Below are 14,782 nucleotides of genomic sequence, written 5' to 3' on the forward strand. Positions count from 1 at the left end.
ATGTTAGGCCCATCTCATAAGATAATGTCCATATAACGTTTTTTTTCATTAACAATCAATTCAGAGAAAATTAAACATAGGCTTTAGCATGCAATATATTGATTAATATGTAGACCACACACAGTGCACATTTTGCACCTAATTGACCTAATATATGCATCAGATTTGATTTAAATGTCCCGCCCTGCGACGCCTGCCACGCGTCCGCCCTCGCGAGGCAGTAAAGCAAGCGCACACGCACACGCACACAGACACAGCTAGAGCTAGCGTTTCCAACTCGGTTCGGTCAGTATTGTCAGTGCGACCAAGAGCTGACAACCAGCAAGTATTCCCTTCGATATTTCAGTCAATTTAAATATATATTTGATGAACAGAAAACGAATTTAATCGCGCGTCGGAACTATCATTCTGCCATTTACAAAGACTAAAGAATAGTTTCAAAACCAGTTTTATTCTCGCTATGTAGATGTCTCGGTTGGAGTACTAGGAACGGGAGCACGCTGATCTGTGATCCAAGATGAGTGGGACCAACGCGGCTTCTGGAGCGGCGCCTTTCCGTTTTGCTCACTACTTTGTGATATGCGGAATAGACACCGAAACTGGGCTGGAACCGGACGAATTAGCCGGTAAGATGACTTTATTTATATTTTTATGAACCTTTTCCCTATGAGTTAACTATGCAAAACAATTTTTTTTCTAAAAACGATCTATTTGATTTTAAACTAATACACTTGAATCTTAGTGACACTGTCAATGCATATCATTTATTTGGAACATATTTTACAGTCTGAAGGTAATACATTATGTGCTGTATTTAAAGACAACAACATAAGGACAATGGCTAGAGTTGCAGGCTGATATCACCTTGTTTACATTCTTGTAGTCTCTGGTGAACTGGGTTAAAGGTATTTGAAAGGTATTGGGGACATTTCTTCACATGTTTGTTAGACCTGTCCAGGCTGTTTTTGTGGACTAAAGAGAGCGCAAGAAGGCAATGGCTATAATGTCATTATTTCAATGATAAAACTCCAACACTTCTTATGATGCTGGTGTTTCAGTGAAGCACAGTGAAGGATGCAAAAGTGGAGGCTTTTAGGATGTTTTTGTTTACAAAGGCTGCTAATGAGGATAATCATCGTTATTTTACTAATAAAATAGTTAAAACCCCATGTACCCTTCCTCAGTTTCGAAGAACTGAGATTATATCTCTGCACATATTTTAGGTTCAATCAGCGTTGGACTCCGGTCCTCTCTCTGTTTGTGTTTGGCGAGGCTGTGTGTTTGTTCAGTGCGATAGCAAGCTCTAAGTACTCTGTGTTAACCATGCAGGTCCAGTATTGATTTCAGGGTCACCCCTCCCGTTTTGCATCAGTGACTGAACAAAGTGCACAGCCCGCTAAGAACAAAAGCAGAGGCCCTCCATCGATCGCCAGCCTCCACTTGGCTACGTTCAGGGGCCAACTGAGCTGCGTTCAGAGTCACTGGAACACTGCCAAAGAGCAGTATTCTGGTGTTGCTGCATGTTTTTAATTAGTTTGCATCCTGTTCAAATTGAATTACCTGGCAGATTCAGACTCGTCTTCTCCTGTTGTGTTCAAATATTTCCTCTCTGACATAGTCCTTCTATAGAAAGGGAGCTTTCTTTGACATTGAGGGTTTTGCACGTGGTTCTGTTGAAGTAGACAATGTTCCTGTATGGTCTCGTCATGCTGTTGTTGCAGATGATATCACGTCTCCATGGCTGAGTCTCTATATAACTAGACGTTCAGAATTACTTAACGGTCTGAGCGTCTCCATGGAACAGCTTTACCTGAAGTGAGTGAGCTGTGATCGCTTGTGATGTGGATCCTTTGTCCTTCGGGGAAACAGCTCTTCTAGTACTTTCCAAGCACAACACTCTAGAATGGGAGGATTCAGGATTCCTTTAGTTGCGTGTTTAATCAGACACATTTAGCCTCTCTATGGGGGGGGGGCAGGATTTTGGGACAATCCGAGTGCTGATCGGGGTGTTATTTTGGGGCTAATATTTAGATTCTGTGAGGATTAATTTGCGCCAGGGTGAGGAGGCATCATGAATGATATGGCACAGGCAGTTCAACGGCTATCAGGTTATGACACTGTGGGATGTTCCTGTCTGTGTTCCTGTCTCGTCTCTACAAATGTGTGTGTGTTGTCTCTGTGACAATTCATGTTGCTGTTTCTCTTTATTTGCTTGTGGTTAAGTCTGCACCGGAGCCATTTGTTGCCAGTGTGTTGATCTCAGGCTATGGCGCGTCGTTGATCCTCAGATGTGACACTGCTGAGCATCCACCACAATGAGCCCATATGCCTCCCTGTCTGCTGCCCTCGCACTGATCACCCCAACCCTCTGATCATCTGCCTGTGTGTCTGTGTTGAACTGGGGCACAAGTTAACAGTCGGAGGAGTTGAGCCATCGGCTGTTAGGAAAGGAGAGGAAAGGACAGGGTGAGAGAAAGAGATGGCGTGTTGGAGTGATTCGTTAGAAGAGTGGCTGGAGTGGAATGTCTGTTGCTGTTGATTTAGATCATTCAGAGACTGTATCTCTGGTGTGATGATTAACCAAGCTTTGTGGGACTGAGTTTAAGTTTCTTTAGGGGATTTGATCAATCTGTCTCCAAACATGATTAGATAGTTGAGACGGAACCACCTGTCAAAATCCTAACTCTACTGTTCTTAATCCTACAGAATACTACTCAGCAAAGTCTCTCAGAAAGAACTATACCTATACTTGGGCATTATGTTACACTATGTCAATGGGTCTGTCTGATTTGTGTGTGTGTTTTTGGTAGTCTGCTGCAACATTTTCTCCATTGATCTTTTGAGTGCTCTATTGTGGGCTGCTGTGGAGGTCCGTTAAACGTAGCGTTGTTTATCCACAGACGCGGTGGGAAAAGTTCTAGTAGAATCCATTACAGGAGCCATTTGTAGACCGTTATCTCCTCCCCCTCTCACTCAGCATCCCATCCCCAGGGCTTTGTCATCTGCCCCAGTGAGCAACTGAACATCCAAACTGACATTCATTTACAATTCAGATCAAGCTGCTCTTCGCCCACTGCTCTCCCCCCCACGACACTCTTCAGATGGCCGTGATGGATATCATTGACATCAACATGTCGCCACTCGCTGTGAGCTTCTTCTTTATTAGCTATCGCTATAGCAGCCCAAGCCTGGCTTGTATCCTGTTTTACAGTGGCTGGTTTGGTCTGGGCTGGTTTCAGTCTGATCCACGTTAGGCTCAGGCTTGGCCTTGCTTATTTTGAGCTGTTAATGTGGCTCTGACTCCCCTCCTTCCATCCCCCTCCCAGTCCCTTTGTGTGGCAGTAGGCCTGTTTCCCCAAGTCCATTGTTCTAGGCGCCAGGGCCAGACTTCCTGTGGATTTGACCGGCCTTCCCACCTGCATGTGTGGCTGCTGGGGAGGTCACTGTCCCAGTGGATGCCGTCTATCTCCCTATTTGTTCATTCAGTGAGCATGGTAGTACCACACTTTTTGTTGGCTTCGACCTCAATGTTTGTCCTCCAGAGATGAAACATTTCCAAAGTGGAGGAGAGTTGAAGTGTGTGTCACTCCTATTAAAGGGATAGTTCGGGATTTTGGCAATGAAGCCAAAAAGCTACTATCCCAGAGTCAGATGAACTCATGGATACCATTTTTATGTCTCTGTATCCAATATGAAGGAAGTTAATAAGTAGCATTGGCTCGCGAAACAAACTAGCTGTAGCGTAACGACTGGAAGTCTATGGGAACAGCTAGCATGATTCACGTTCATCTGACTCTTGGGAGGTAGATAAAAGGCTTCATTGCCAAAATCCTTTTCGTATCACTTTAATGGTGGCACTATAATAGAAGTCTTACTCAATGACTGTATCAGAGTCTTGAAGTGGTTTATATATATATCCTGGCTGGTGACTAGAGCGACAGAAATGGTTCCACTCTAACAGAGGCCCGCCACCAATGTGTTGTTCGTTCCCTGTATTCTAGGACCAGCTGCTGTGTGTGTGTGTGTGTGTAGCTGAAAAGTGAGAAAGGGTGTGTGCTATTCTGGGAGTTGAGGTTGGCACACCAGCTGTACAGGGAAAGTTATTAGGTCAGTGTTCCATCCTAGTGAGCCTCACCTCACACCCCTCACTCTAACCCCCCACTGATGGGAAAGGCATGCACAAAGCATCCATAAATATGAAATGAAGTAGTCTTGCTGACAAACACACTTAAGATGCAGCATGTACCAGTGAACAACAATGTTCAGCTTTCAGTACGCAATCCTGCAATGATGCTATGTACTTCATCAGGTCTCCCTCTTTCATACCGCAGACTCCTCACACCAGTCTTTTATTCTAACCGGCACATTTGATACTGGCGGATTAAGGTTGGGTTAGTGAAATCGTGCGAGTAATTCCACCCCATCCATAAACTGTATTGGCTAATACATGCGCACATTTTCTAGCGTCTGTCTCCTAGAACTCTATACGTGTCCCTGGAGTGCAAGAGTGTACACGTGTAGGCTACAAGTGTACTAGTGTTTCTGGTGATATGACCTACACGTTGATAAAGGAATGCAGGCCTGTAGGGACGAGCTAAACTGGGCTGAGGTGGGACAGGGAGTGTCAACAAGCTCAATGAAGGAGCCTCACAAAGGCATTTGAAGGGCTTTACTGCTGGCCTTGGCCATCTGTCCTCCAGGGGCCAGTCTGGAAGTCAGAACAATGCAGTCCTTGGCTAATGCTAATACAACACTGAAATATGCTAATGATGACACAGGCCAGCGCTGATGCACGCCCTTGTTGACATATGCTAATGACCATGTAGGAATCTGTTAATTAACATAAACCATAGGCTAACACTGATGCCAGTTCATATTAATAGGTAAACATTGTGGCTAACACCTTCAGTTCTCTGGTAATGTGACCAATGAGGTTTCTCTAGACAAAAGCTAAATGTCCTCCAAAGCAGAGTACTCTTAATGGTCACACACTGAAATCTTCCTTCTTCCCACTCTCTCTCTCTCTCTCTCTCTCTCATGACTTTTTTTTCTTCCCTCTTCCGCTCCCCCTCTCTCCCACCCCCCCTCTCTCTCACCCCCCGCTCTCCCCCTCGCTCTCTCTCTCTCCCCCTCTCTCTTCCTCTCTCTCACCCCCCGCTCTCCCCCTCGCTCTCTCTCTCTCCCCCTCTCTCTTCCCCCCCCTCTCTCTCCACTGTGTAGTGATTTCCTCCATCTCTCTATGCCATCGTCTCCTGTGTGTAATAGTGTGATCTGTAGTCAGGCCAGTTAGCGAGGCAGTAGGCAGGGCTATCTATCTGTGGGCTGTGTTAAGCCTGTTAGTTTAATCCATTCAGACAGGTCCTCCAGGCTACACTGAGCAGTGCTCCATGTTTTAACAATCTCTCTAATCTAACGCAGGCCTCCACACACGCAGGCACACATTCAACCACAGCCTCTGCACTCTGCTTCCCTGAACGTTTGACCCTTTTAGACATGAAGGTTACTCAACTCCACTCCCACAGTCACCATGTCTGCTTGTTTGTAGTCTTCACCAAGGAGGTCAGGGGATTTACCTCTTATTACCTAGTGATAATACTAGTAGTAACTTAGTGATAACATTTATGCCAAAAAGCTGTGAAAATGTCCAGACACTGAAGTTGACGCATACTGGAATTCAATGGGGGGGAACGGTTTGTTTGTTAGGTATAACGTAGGCTACTCTGTCCTTACAGCGTAGTGTAGCAAGAAGCTTGTTAGATCAATGTCCTGGACACTGTCACCACCATTATCCCCATCGATCACTGTCAAGTGTTTTAAGTTAAAGATCAAGATCAGAGGTTAAGAGTTGGAACCGACCCACCTGATCATGATGGATACCCAGCCTCAGGGAGGAGTGGGCGAGAGGTGGGGCTGCTGTTGCTGGGAGCCTGTTGCCACGGTAGCACCGTCAGTCCCCCAAACCCCCGTCCAAACACACATATACCCCCGACCAGTCTCAAAACGAGCAGTTGATCACTGAGGGCTGTGCGCCCCATTTCACACACCCCTCCCGGTGACCCTTGACCCGGTCTCCAATATGCTTCCTCTCTCCCTAGGCTTGGCAGCAGCAGATGTGGGAGAATGGGGTGTAGTGGGTGAGGGGGAAAGGAAAGGAAAAGGGATACCTAGTCAATCACAACTGTATGCATTCAACCAAAATGTCTTCCGCATTTAACCCAACTGGGACAGCGAGTTGTTGTTTTGGTAAGGCCAACCAGGGGCTTAACGTTATTTATACTGGTGGCCTAGGAGCCATGTTTAGATGGGAGTGTTCAGTGTTAGTAGGCTCTTGGAGTAATCACATTTCTGTGGTTATAAGCTTCTAGCAGATTCTCTTACAGCTTTTGTCGATTTGATTGTTCTGAAGCTAAATTTACTCTCTTGTTGCTTTTCTGTCACATTTTCTTCCACTGTCTTTCTCTTCTATAATAGAATGACTTGCAGTCCAGAATAGACACTAGGTATAAATCTAAATGGTTATAGTGAGGTAATGTGTGCTGTGTCCTTGGTTCTTTTTGAAGTGCCACCTTTTGTCTATTACGGACCATGTTTACTGTTTAGTAGAGGTTTGTAGTGTACCAACTAGCTCCGCTGTTTGTATGAACTGGCCTTGATTCATCCTGTGGTAAAAACACCATTTGTTACATCATTGAAAGTCAAACAACATATGCTTGCGAGGCGCTCAGTATATGGAAATGTCACTATCTGACATTTCACTCTCTCCGTTTCTGTCAGTTATTTATTATGCTGCTATCTATGTGGGAACAGTACTGGCAGAGAAACCTATTGACTAGTGTTTGGTTCTGAGAATCTGAAATGTGCTTATTCATGTCACTGAGGGAGAGAGGGTAATGAATACCGTTTACATTGTCAGGATATGTTATGGTTAGCCATCAGGGATCCTATGGGAGGGATCCTCTGGGAGGAGACGAGACACAGTCTGGTACCAATCAACTTGACAGCCTTGAGTTGGGGAGGAGTGAGCACTTTGGGGCAGAGGTCAGGTCAGATGAAGTGAGGAAGAACAGATATCACTAAGGTTCTGTTTAGCAACAGAGATGCATTGGCTGTTCAGATGTATAGAAGGAAACTCGGCCAAGGAGGAAGGGTTAAATATCAGTGCTTGTGTGGAAATGATATTGTCTAATGCAGCTGTATTGATCCTCTGGGAAGAATAAACTTGGTTAAGCTTTCATACGTTCTAATTTTAAGAGTAAAAACACTAACACTAGGAACATAATTATCTGCCAAAAAAGAAGTGAGAGCCACAGGAATGTGCTGAAAATCACTGTAACCAAATACTGTAGCTCTACAGAGCAGAGACTAGTGGAATAACTATACATCATTAAGGTAGCCTCCATAATCCTCATTTGACGTTCAAATGACACTCTTTCCTTGTTAGAAAAAACATAAATGTACTTAAAAATCACTGGCTGTGTTTTTTTTCTATGAATATGTCCCTTCTGGAGGGGATTGAAGCTGGACTTGAATAGACGCTGTAGAATGCCATTGTTTCTTGTCAATTTCAAGAAGACTTCCTGTGGTTTTCTACAATGAGTCAGTCTGTACACTCTGCTCAACTATGAGAATCCTGATGTATGTTACACACAAGTCAATGTCAGTTAAGCCACAATATATGACAATCGGTGGTATCCTACCCTTGCCTGACTCCTCATTCGTTCTGTTGTCCGCGACAGACTTTAGTCTGAATATGACACATTTAAAGTTGTTTGGGTGACGTGGTTTGTGGTGAAAACAAAGTGGTCAACGATTGGATCGCCTATAACCAATCAAAGTATCAAAGCCAATTATGTACTTCAAATGCACCGCTTCACCCACGTGTGTTCTGGCTCTGGCCCAACCCATTGTTTTCTGGGACCAATCAGACGGCCTGCCTTTTTTCGTATTTTAGCGTGGCATAGCGTTTGAACGGAGCAAGGAGTCTGGGTAGCCAAGCAAAGCCTATCCGGTACATGTAGGCTCCTGAGTGGCGCAGTGGTCAAAGGCACTAGAGACGACGTCACTACAGACCCTGGTTCGATACCCGGGCTGTATCACAACCGGCCGTGATCGGAAGTCCCATAGGGCGGCACACAACTGTCCCAGCGTCGTCCGGGTTAGGGGAAAGTTTGGCCGGGGTAGGCCGTCATTGTAAATAAGAATTTGTTCTTAACTGACTTCCCTAGTTAAAGGTCAAATAAAAAATACTATAACATAATGGTTTTCCATTTCCATAGAATGTATTGTTTGTGTCGTCATAATGGTCAGTTGCCAGGTATAGTATAAAGTCTTCCATGAACTCTCTCTCTGACTTCTCCATCCCAACAATAGCATCTCCAACAATAGAACCACAACATATATTTAAGGCTCATTATACAACACAATTTATACAAAACATATGCTGCTTGTCCTGGTAGCCTAGTGGTTAGAGCGTTGGGCCAGTACCTGAAAAGTTGCTGGATCAAATCCCCGAGCTGACAAGATAAAAATCTGTCGTTCTGCCCCTGAGCAAGGCAGTTATCCCGCTGTTCACTGGGCGCCCGCGACGTGGATGTCGATTTAAGGCAGCCCCCCCGCAATTCTCTGATTCAGAGGGGTTGGGTTAAATGCGGAAGACACTATTCAGTTGTATGCATTCAGTTGTACAACTGACTAGCTATCCCCCTTTCCCCAATATGCAGGTTTCAAGCAATTAATTTCTATTCCTCTAGCCATCCCTTTCTCGCCTCCCCCTCAGTCTCTCTGTCATGCAAGGGGCAACAAGTGTTGTTGCTGCAGTTGGTGTGTGTACCCTGGAGAACGGATAGTGGTTATACCCAGTGGTGAAATGGTACAGCCAGGGTTCTGCGGTCTGTGTGCTATGTCCTGTTTGTTTGGTCTCTGCCCTGGAGTGGGCTGACCCAGAGAGGGCAGTGTCAGTGTCACTGAAAGACATTTCAAAGAGACCAGGCCTCTGTTGAAATGGCTCACTGGGATTGAGAAAAAGGGGCAAGGGATAATGAGAGGGAGAGAGGCAATACAGAGAAATAATGAGACGGAGAAGGATGGAGATAAATAGATATGTGACAGGGAGAAAGAATGAGAGGGTTACACACAGGAAGGTGGGGACCCAGGGAGACAGGAAATAGTCATATCTTGGGAGAATCAAATGATGAAGAAAAGGGAGAGAGAGAATTTCTGAAGGGCAAGAGAGGGATAGAAATGTAGAAGAAGAAAGAGGCTTCTGGATGAAAGCGAGGGGGAAAATCCCTCTCAGATGAAGAGCCGTGTGTGGTTTAGTGCACGCTGGTTCCTTTCCATCAATCACAGGATGATAATACTACACCACCCAGCGTCCCTAGCAACACGGGTCACACCGTCAGCAGAACAGCACCAGGCCTCCTCCTCTCCTTACGTAACTAACACCCGATAGCCATCACCACGGCAGCCATCCAGGGCCATCTCCCGTGACAGATTACAGCACAGGGCAGTGGTAGGCTGCTGGCGGTGCCTAGCAACGGGACTATCGCTGCGGCGTCCAGTGTGAAGCCATGCTACTGGACAGTTGGGGATTATTCATGTTGTGTAAATCAGAACATTGAAGAGCTGAAGTGTATTAATTACGTCATTCCTGTGTGCCAGCCAGACCAGTTGATGAATGAGAAGAAAAGCATGTTTTTATAGAGATTGCCATGATCACAGACATGCAACATATGTGAGCTTGGTGTAGCAGGTATGGTTTTTAGAGCCCTTTTCTCATCTGTGAATCTGTCCAACAAGCATTTTTATGTAACGTCAACATGTATGAATCTCTATTTTAATATCGGTTTCAATGTACTTAGTTCGATTATGGATGTTTGGATACATTTGTGAATATATTTGAAGAGCTCCAGTGCAGCCAATAGTAATGTTGATTCAACGACTTGATAGAGGCTAAAGCTGAGTCACATTGGCTGTCCAGTCCAGAAGGAAACCAACAACCTCCAAGGCCCTCGGAACATTCCAGAACATCTAGTTGCCATGACAACCCCGGGATATGTATCCAATTGCTTCACAGTATGGTCAATCTGCTAGGGATTAATTGGAAGGCATTCTCTGTTGTGGCTGCTGGGAAACGATCTTTCAATGTGTGTGTGTCTGTGTCTTTCTGGGGACGCTTAGCTGGCCGGTTATGTCGACTTTGTTCTTTGACCGAGCTCCAACTCATCCAGCGACCTGTGCCCTGTGATAAGCCTGCTGGGTAAACAATACGTGACCGCAATCTGATTAGGACACATTGTTCTCTCTATTTCTCTCTGTTTCTCTCTCCCTCTCTGTGTCTTGCACAGGACAAAGATGCGCGCGCACACACACTGGCTGTCGCTACATCCCCAGGCTGTCCCTACAGGTCTCATGTTGACAGAGAGATCAGCAGAGGCTGAGAGCTCCTCAGTGGCCTACAGACACACCGCCATGATAAAGACATGTAATAAATAGCTCCGGTGGTAGTGTCACGGTGACCATAAAGCCTAAAAGACTGTGGGTAGTCATTGGCTAGGACTGTCTCTTCTCCGTCACACGCTGATGATTCATAAAGAGCGCCGTTTATGGAAAAGGATGGAGTAGAGGGGGACAATGGGCTGGCAATGCAGGACTAGAGCTAACACAGAACCCTATATGTTCTAGCCATTCTGTTTCTATGTACAACATACAACATACATTATACTTCTCCTGTCTGCTCCATTGAAATATCATTAATTTAATGATCTGCTCATGAAAGCAGACCATTAAATGGGGGAGCGAGAGAATGAGGCAGGTAGAGTGCACAAGAGGGCGAAGGCAAAAGTAGTGCACTTTATTAGAAGCCGAGTGTCATTTGCGATGTAGACATTCACCCTGCTGGAGGACTGTGATTGTTTTCCGCTTAAGCGCTTTTCTGTAACAGTCACAGTCAGCAGTGTTAGGTTCTAATTATCAGAGCAAATAACTCACGGGCACTAGAGAAGCTTAACCAAGTAAAATTCTCCCCAACGGGTCGACACAGCTGTAATTCAGACACAGACATGGATTCCCCTGTGGTGGTATTCATACCCCACTTCGGGTGGAGTCTCTTCCTTATCTCTAAACATTGCATCATTCTTGCTAAGCAGGGAGCTAAGTGATATGAGCCGTCAACAGTTTCTCCCCTTATCAGTGCTGTCACATGCTTTCTCCGCCCGCAGCCCCTCCCAAGCTTCATTATGACGCCCCCCCCAACAATGTTCCACGTTGAACCCCGACTCCAACGGCAGAAAGGGAAAGAGAACTCCTGTGCCGTGACAGTGTAGATGAGTTTGGTGTTTAGGAGTTGGAGTGGAGTTTCTAATGAAGAAGAGGGAAGTAGGAGGCAGGGGTTGGCTGTAGTCCAGTTATTTTCCCACCTGCTTCTTAGGCCTATTACAAGACGAAACACATTTCTTTGTCCATCCACCATGAATTGCGAGTCTTTAGAATGATTCTGTATTTTCCGATCTGAAAAATATACTTGGACAAAATCTGACGGAGACATTCTCAGTTGATTCATTCTGAGTTCAGTTCAGATGGCTCGCTGCTGTAGGCTCTCCACACCACCATTGAGAGGGAATTGGCTGGAGTCTGTAATACTGTTAAAATGAGAATGGATTGGTGTGCCGAGATTGTGAATGAACAGTAGTAGCTACTTGATATGTGGATGGGCGTAATCTCCCTCCAGCTGTTAAACATTTATCAGGGCAAACGCCAATGTTGCTCTTGCTGCGGGCGATTCCCTGATCCACCTCTACGCAGATGACACCATTCTGTATACTTCCGGCCCGTCTTGGACACTGTGCTATCTAACCTCCAAACGAGCTTCAATGCCATAACACTCCTTCCGTGGCCTCCAACTGCTCTTAAACGCTAGTAAAACCAAATGCATGCTTTTCAACCGTTCGCTGCCTGCACTCGCACGCCCGACTAGCATCACCACCCTGGATGGTTCCGACCTAGAATATGTGGACATCTATAAGTACCTAGGTGTCTGGCTAGACTGTAAACTCTCCTTCTAGACTCATATCAAACATCTCCAATCTAAAATCAAATCTAGAATCGGCTTTCTATTCCGCAACAAAGCCTCCTTCACTCACGCCGCCAAACTTACCCTAGTAAAACTGACTATCCTACCGATCCTCGACTTCGGCGACGTCATCTACAAAATTGCTTCCAACACTCTACTCAGCAAACTGGATGCAGTCTAACACAGTGCCATCCGTTTTGTTACCAAAGCGCCTTATACCACCCACCACTGCGACCTGTATGCTCTAGTCAGCTGGCCCTGGCTACATATTCGTCGCCAGGCTCCAGGTCATCTACAAGTCCATGTTAGGTAAAGCTCCACCATCTCAGTTCACTGGTCACGATGGCAACACCCACCCATAGCACGCGCTCCAGCAGGTGTATCTCACTGATCATTCCTAAAGCCAACACCTCATTTGGCCGCCTTTCCTTCCAGTTCTCTGCTGCCTGTGACTGAAACGAATTGCAAAAATCGCTGAAGTTGGAGACTTTTATCTCCCTCACCAACTTCAAACATCAGCTATCTGAGCAGCTAACCGATCGCTGCAGCTGTACATAGTCTATCGGTAAATAGCCCACCCAATTTTACCTACCTCATCCCCATACTGTTTATATTTATTTACTTTTCTGCTCTTTTGCACACCAGTATATCTTCCTGTACATGACCATCTGATCATTTATCACTCCAGTGTTAATCTGCAAAATTGTAATTATTTGCCTACCTCTTCATGCCTTTTGCACACAATGTATATAGACTCTCTTTTTTTTCTACTGTGTTATTGACTTGTTAATTGTTTACTCCATGTGTAACTCTGTCTGTTCACACTGCTATGCTTTATCTTGGCCAGGTCGCAGTTGTAAATGAGAACTTGTTCTCAACTAGCCTACCTGGTTAAATAAAGGTGAAATAAAAATTAATAAAAAAATGTCATTGTGTTTTTCCTGGATGAAACACAAAGTGTAAATCTCTGTTCTCTGAAAGCCTCATTTCCACACCAGGGAAATAAGTTGTTTTGTTGTACCTCGCTCTGCTCTTGTTTGCTTTATTTGAGTCGGTCTGTTGGCCACACCGACCGAGGTTGTTGCAAAAGTCACTTTGCCTTAGATTCTCCGGCTGCGTCCGTGACGATCAAGACCGTAAACGTCAGACTGCTTTTAGTCAATCTGTCCATGTTCTTCCTCATCAAAATAGTTTATGTGCGTTTTCTGATCTGTTTCAGTTTCTTTGTGAGGGCCATGTTTTTCTGTCTTATATGCTGTCGGTTACATGAAGGTGTTACAGTGGATCATAGCGAAGGGCTGTGCTGAACTATTCAAAGTGAACATGGATTATTCCCATACGTTAAGGTTAGGAGTGGTACTGTCTGTTATCCTTTTGATAGAGTTCATTCTAGTGCTTGTGTAACATGGATCGAGTCGACCCTCAACACTAACCACTACACCAAATGTACTTTCCACCCAGTTCAGGAGCAACTGTTCTCCTCATGGAAGCCTTGTTATAGGGTGCATCTTTTGACCAATGGGTCAAATTGTGTAGCTAATCCCCCTTGACAACCAATGGTCCAAACCTTATGGAGTTACCCTTGCCCTTGTAGGATGGTCAATAATGCGGAGCGATTAACCAACTTTTTATTTGATGTCATTTTTTCACGAAAGCAAGCATTTATTTGAAGCGCTGAGCGCATACCAATCGTTTTATTTTCATAGCTTTTTCATCATGCTAATTTAGTTTTTTGCGACCCGCGGAAACTACTTTAAAGACAACGACCATAAAACGTAAAATCCTCAATTTGTTTACGTGTAACCTGCACTGCTATATCAACAGAGCTCGGTGCTTATTATCGGATGTATTAGGTTACGAAATCCAATTTTTTTTTTTTTACATAAGATTAATTATATATTTGAGCGACCCCACTGAATATTTCAGAACCCAAATTATAATTTTTTTAATTTTTTAACAAAGTGAAAATTCATCACAAGCGCGTTTTCACACCATACTTGGTCGGACATGTAGAGAGTGATTGCACGAAACTTGTAATGGAGACAGATGGACTGTTGTATGAGATCTGATGGGGCCTTGGTGAACGCTGAGCTCCACACCATGGTGATTGATGAAAGGTGTCAGTAGCGTTATGATGGGGGAAGTCCAGATTTATTATCTTACGGCTCTATCTGGTGTGAAGGATGGGGATGGTGGCTTGTTGTGCTGGCTCGTGGAGGATGGGGATGGTGGCTTGTTGTGCTGGCTCGTTGAGGATGGGGATGGTGGCTTGTTGTGCTGGCTCGTTGAGGATGGGGATGGTGGCTTGTTGTGCTGGCTCGTGGAGGATGGGGATGGTGGCTTGTTGTGCTGGCTCGTTGAGGATGGGGATGGTGGCTTGTTGTGCTGGCTCGTGGAGGATTGGGATTGTGGCTTGTTGTGCTGGCTCGTGGAGGATGGGGATGGTGGCTTGTTGTGCTGGCTCGTGGAGGATGGGGATGGTGGCTTGTTGTGCTGGCTCATGGAGGATGGGGATGGTGGCTTGTTGTGCTGGCTCGTGGAGGATGGGGATGGTGGCTTGTTGTGTTGGCTCGTGGAGGATGGGGATGGTGGCTTGTTGTGCTGGCTCGTGGAGGATGGGGATGGTGGCTTGTTGTGTTGGCTCGTGGAGGATGGTGTGCTGAATTTCAACTGGTTCCGGTTCTGATTTCTGAAAGCCTTGAAGTCCACCTG

General features: G+C 45.4%; 1 protein-coding gene across 14 annotated transcripts in view; it reads left to right on the forward strand.

The window, feature by feature from the left end:
* LOC118366259 (DENN domain-containing protein 5B-like) overlaps positions 1-14,782 on the forward strand; it is a 146,119-nt gene that overhangs the window by 71,880 nt on the left and 59,457 nt on the right. For 5 of the 14 annotated variants that reach the window (XM_052492032.1, XM_052492035.1, XM_052492033.1 and 2 more), the window contains exon 1: positions 203-626. In XM_052492032.1, the coding sequence (XP_052347992.1) occupies positions 518-626 (109 nt within the window). In that variant the 5' untranslated portion in view covers positions 203-517. Of the gene's footprint in view, positions 1-196; positions 627-14,782 lie in introns of those variants that run through there. The other 9 variants (XM_052492027.1, XM_052492030.1, XM_052492029.1 and 6 more) reach the window with 4 other exon arrangements.

This window comes from Oncorhynchus keta, chromosome 33 (genome assembly GCF_023373465.1).
Source record: "Oncorhynchus keta strain PuntledgeMale-10-30-2019 chromosome 33, Oket_V2, whole genome shotgun sequence".
NCBI lineage: Eukaryota > Metazoa > Chordata > Actinopteri > Salmoniformes > Salmonidae > Oncorhynchus > Oncorhynchus keta.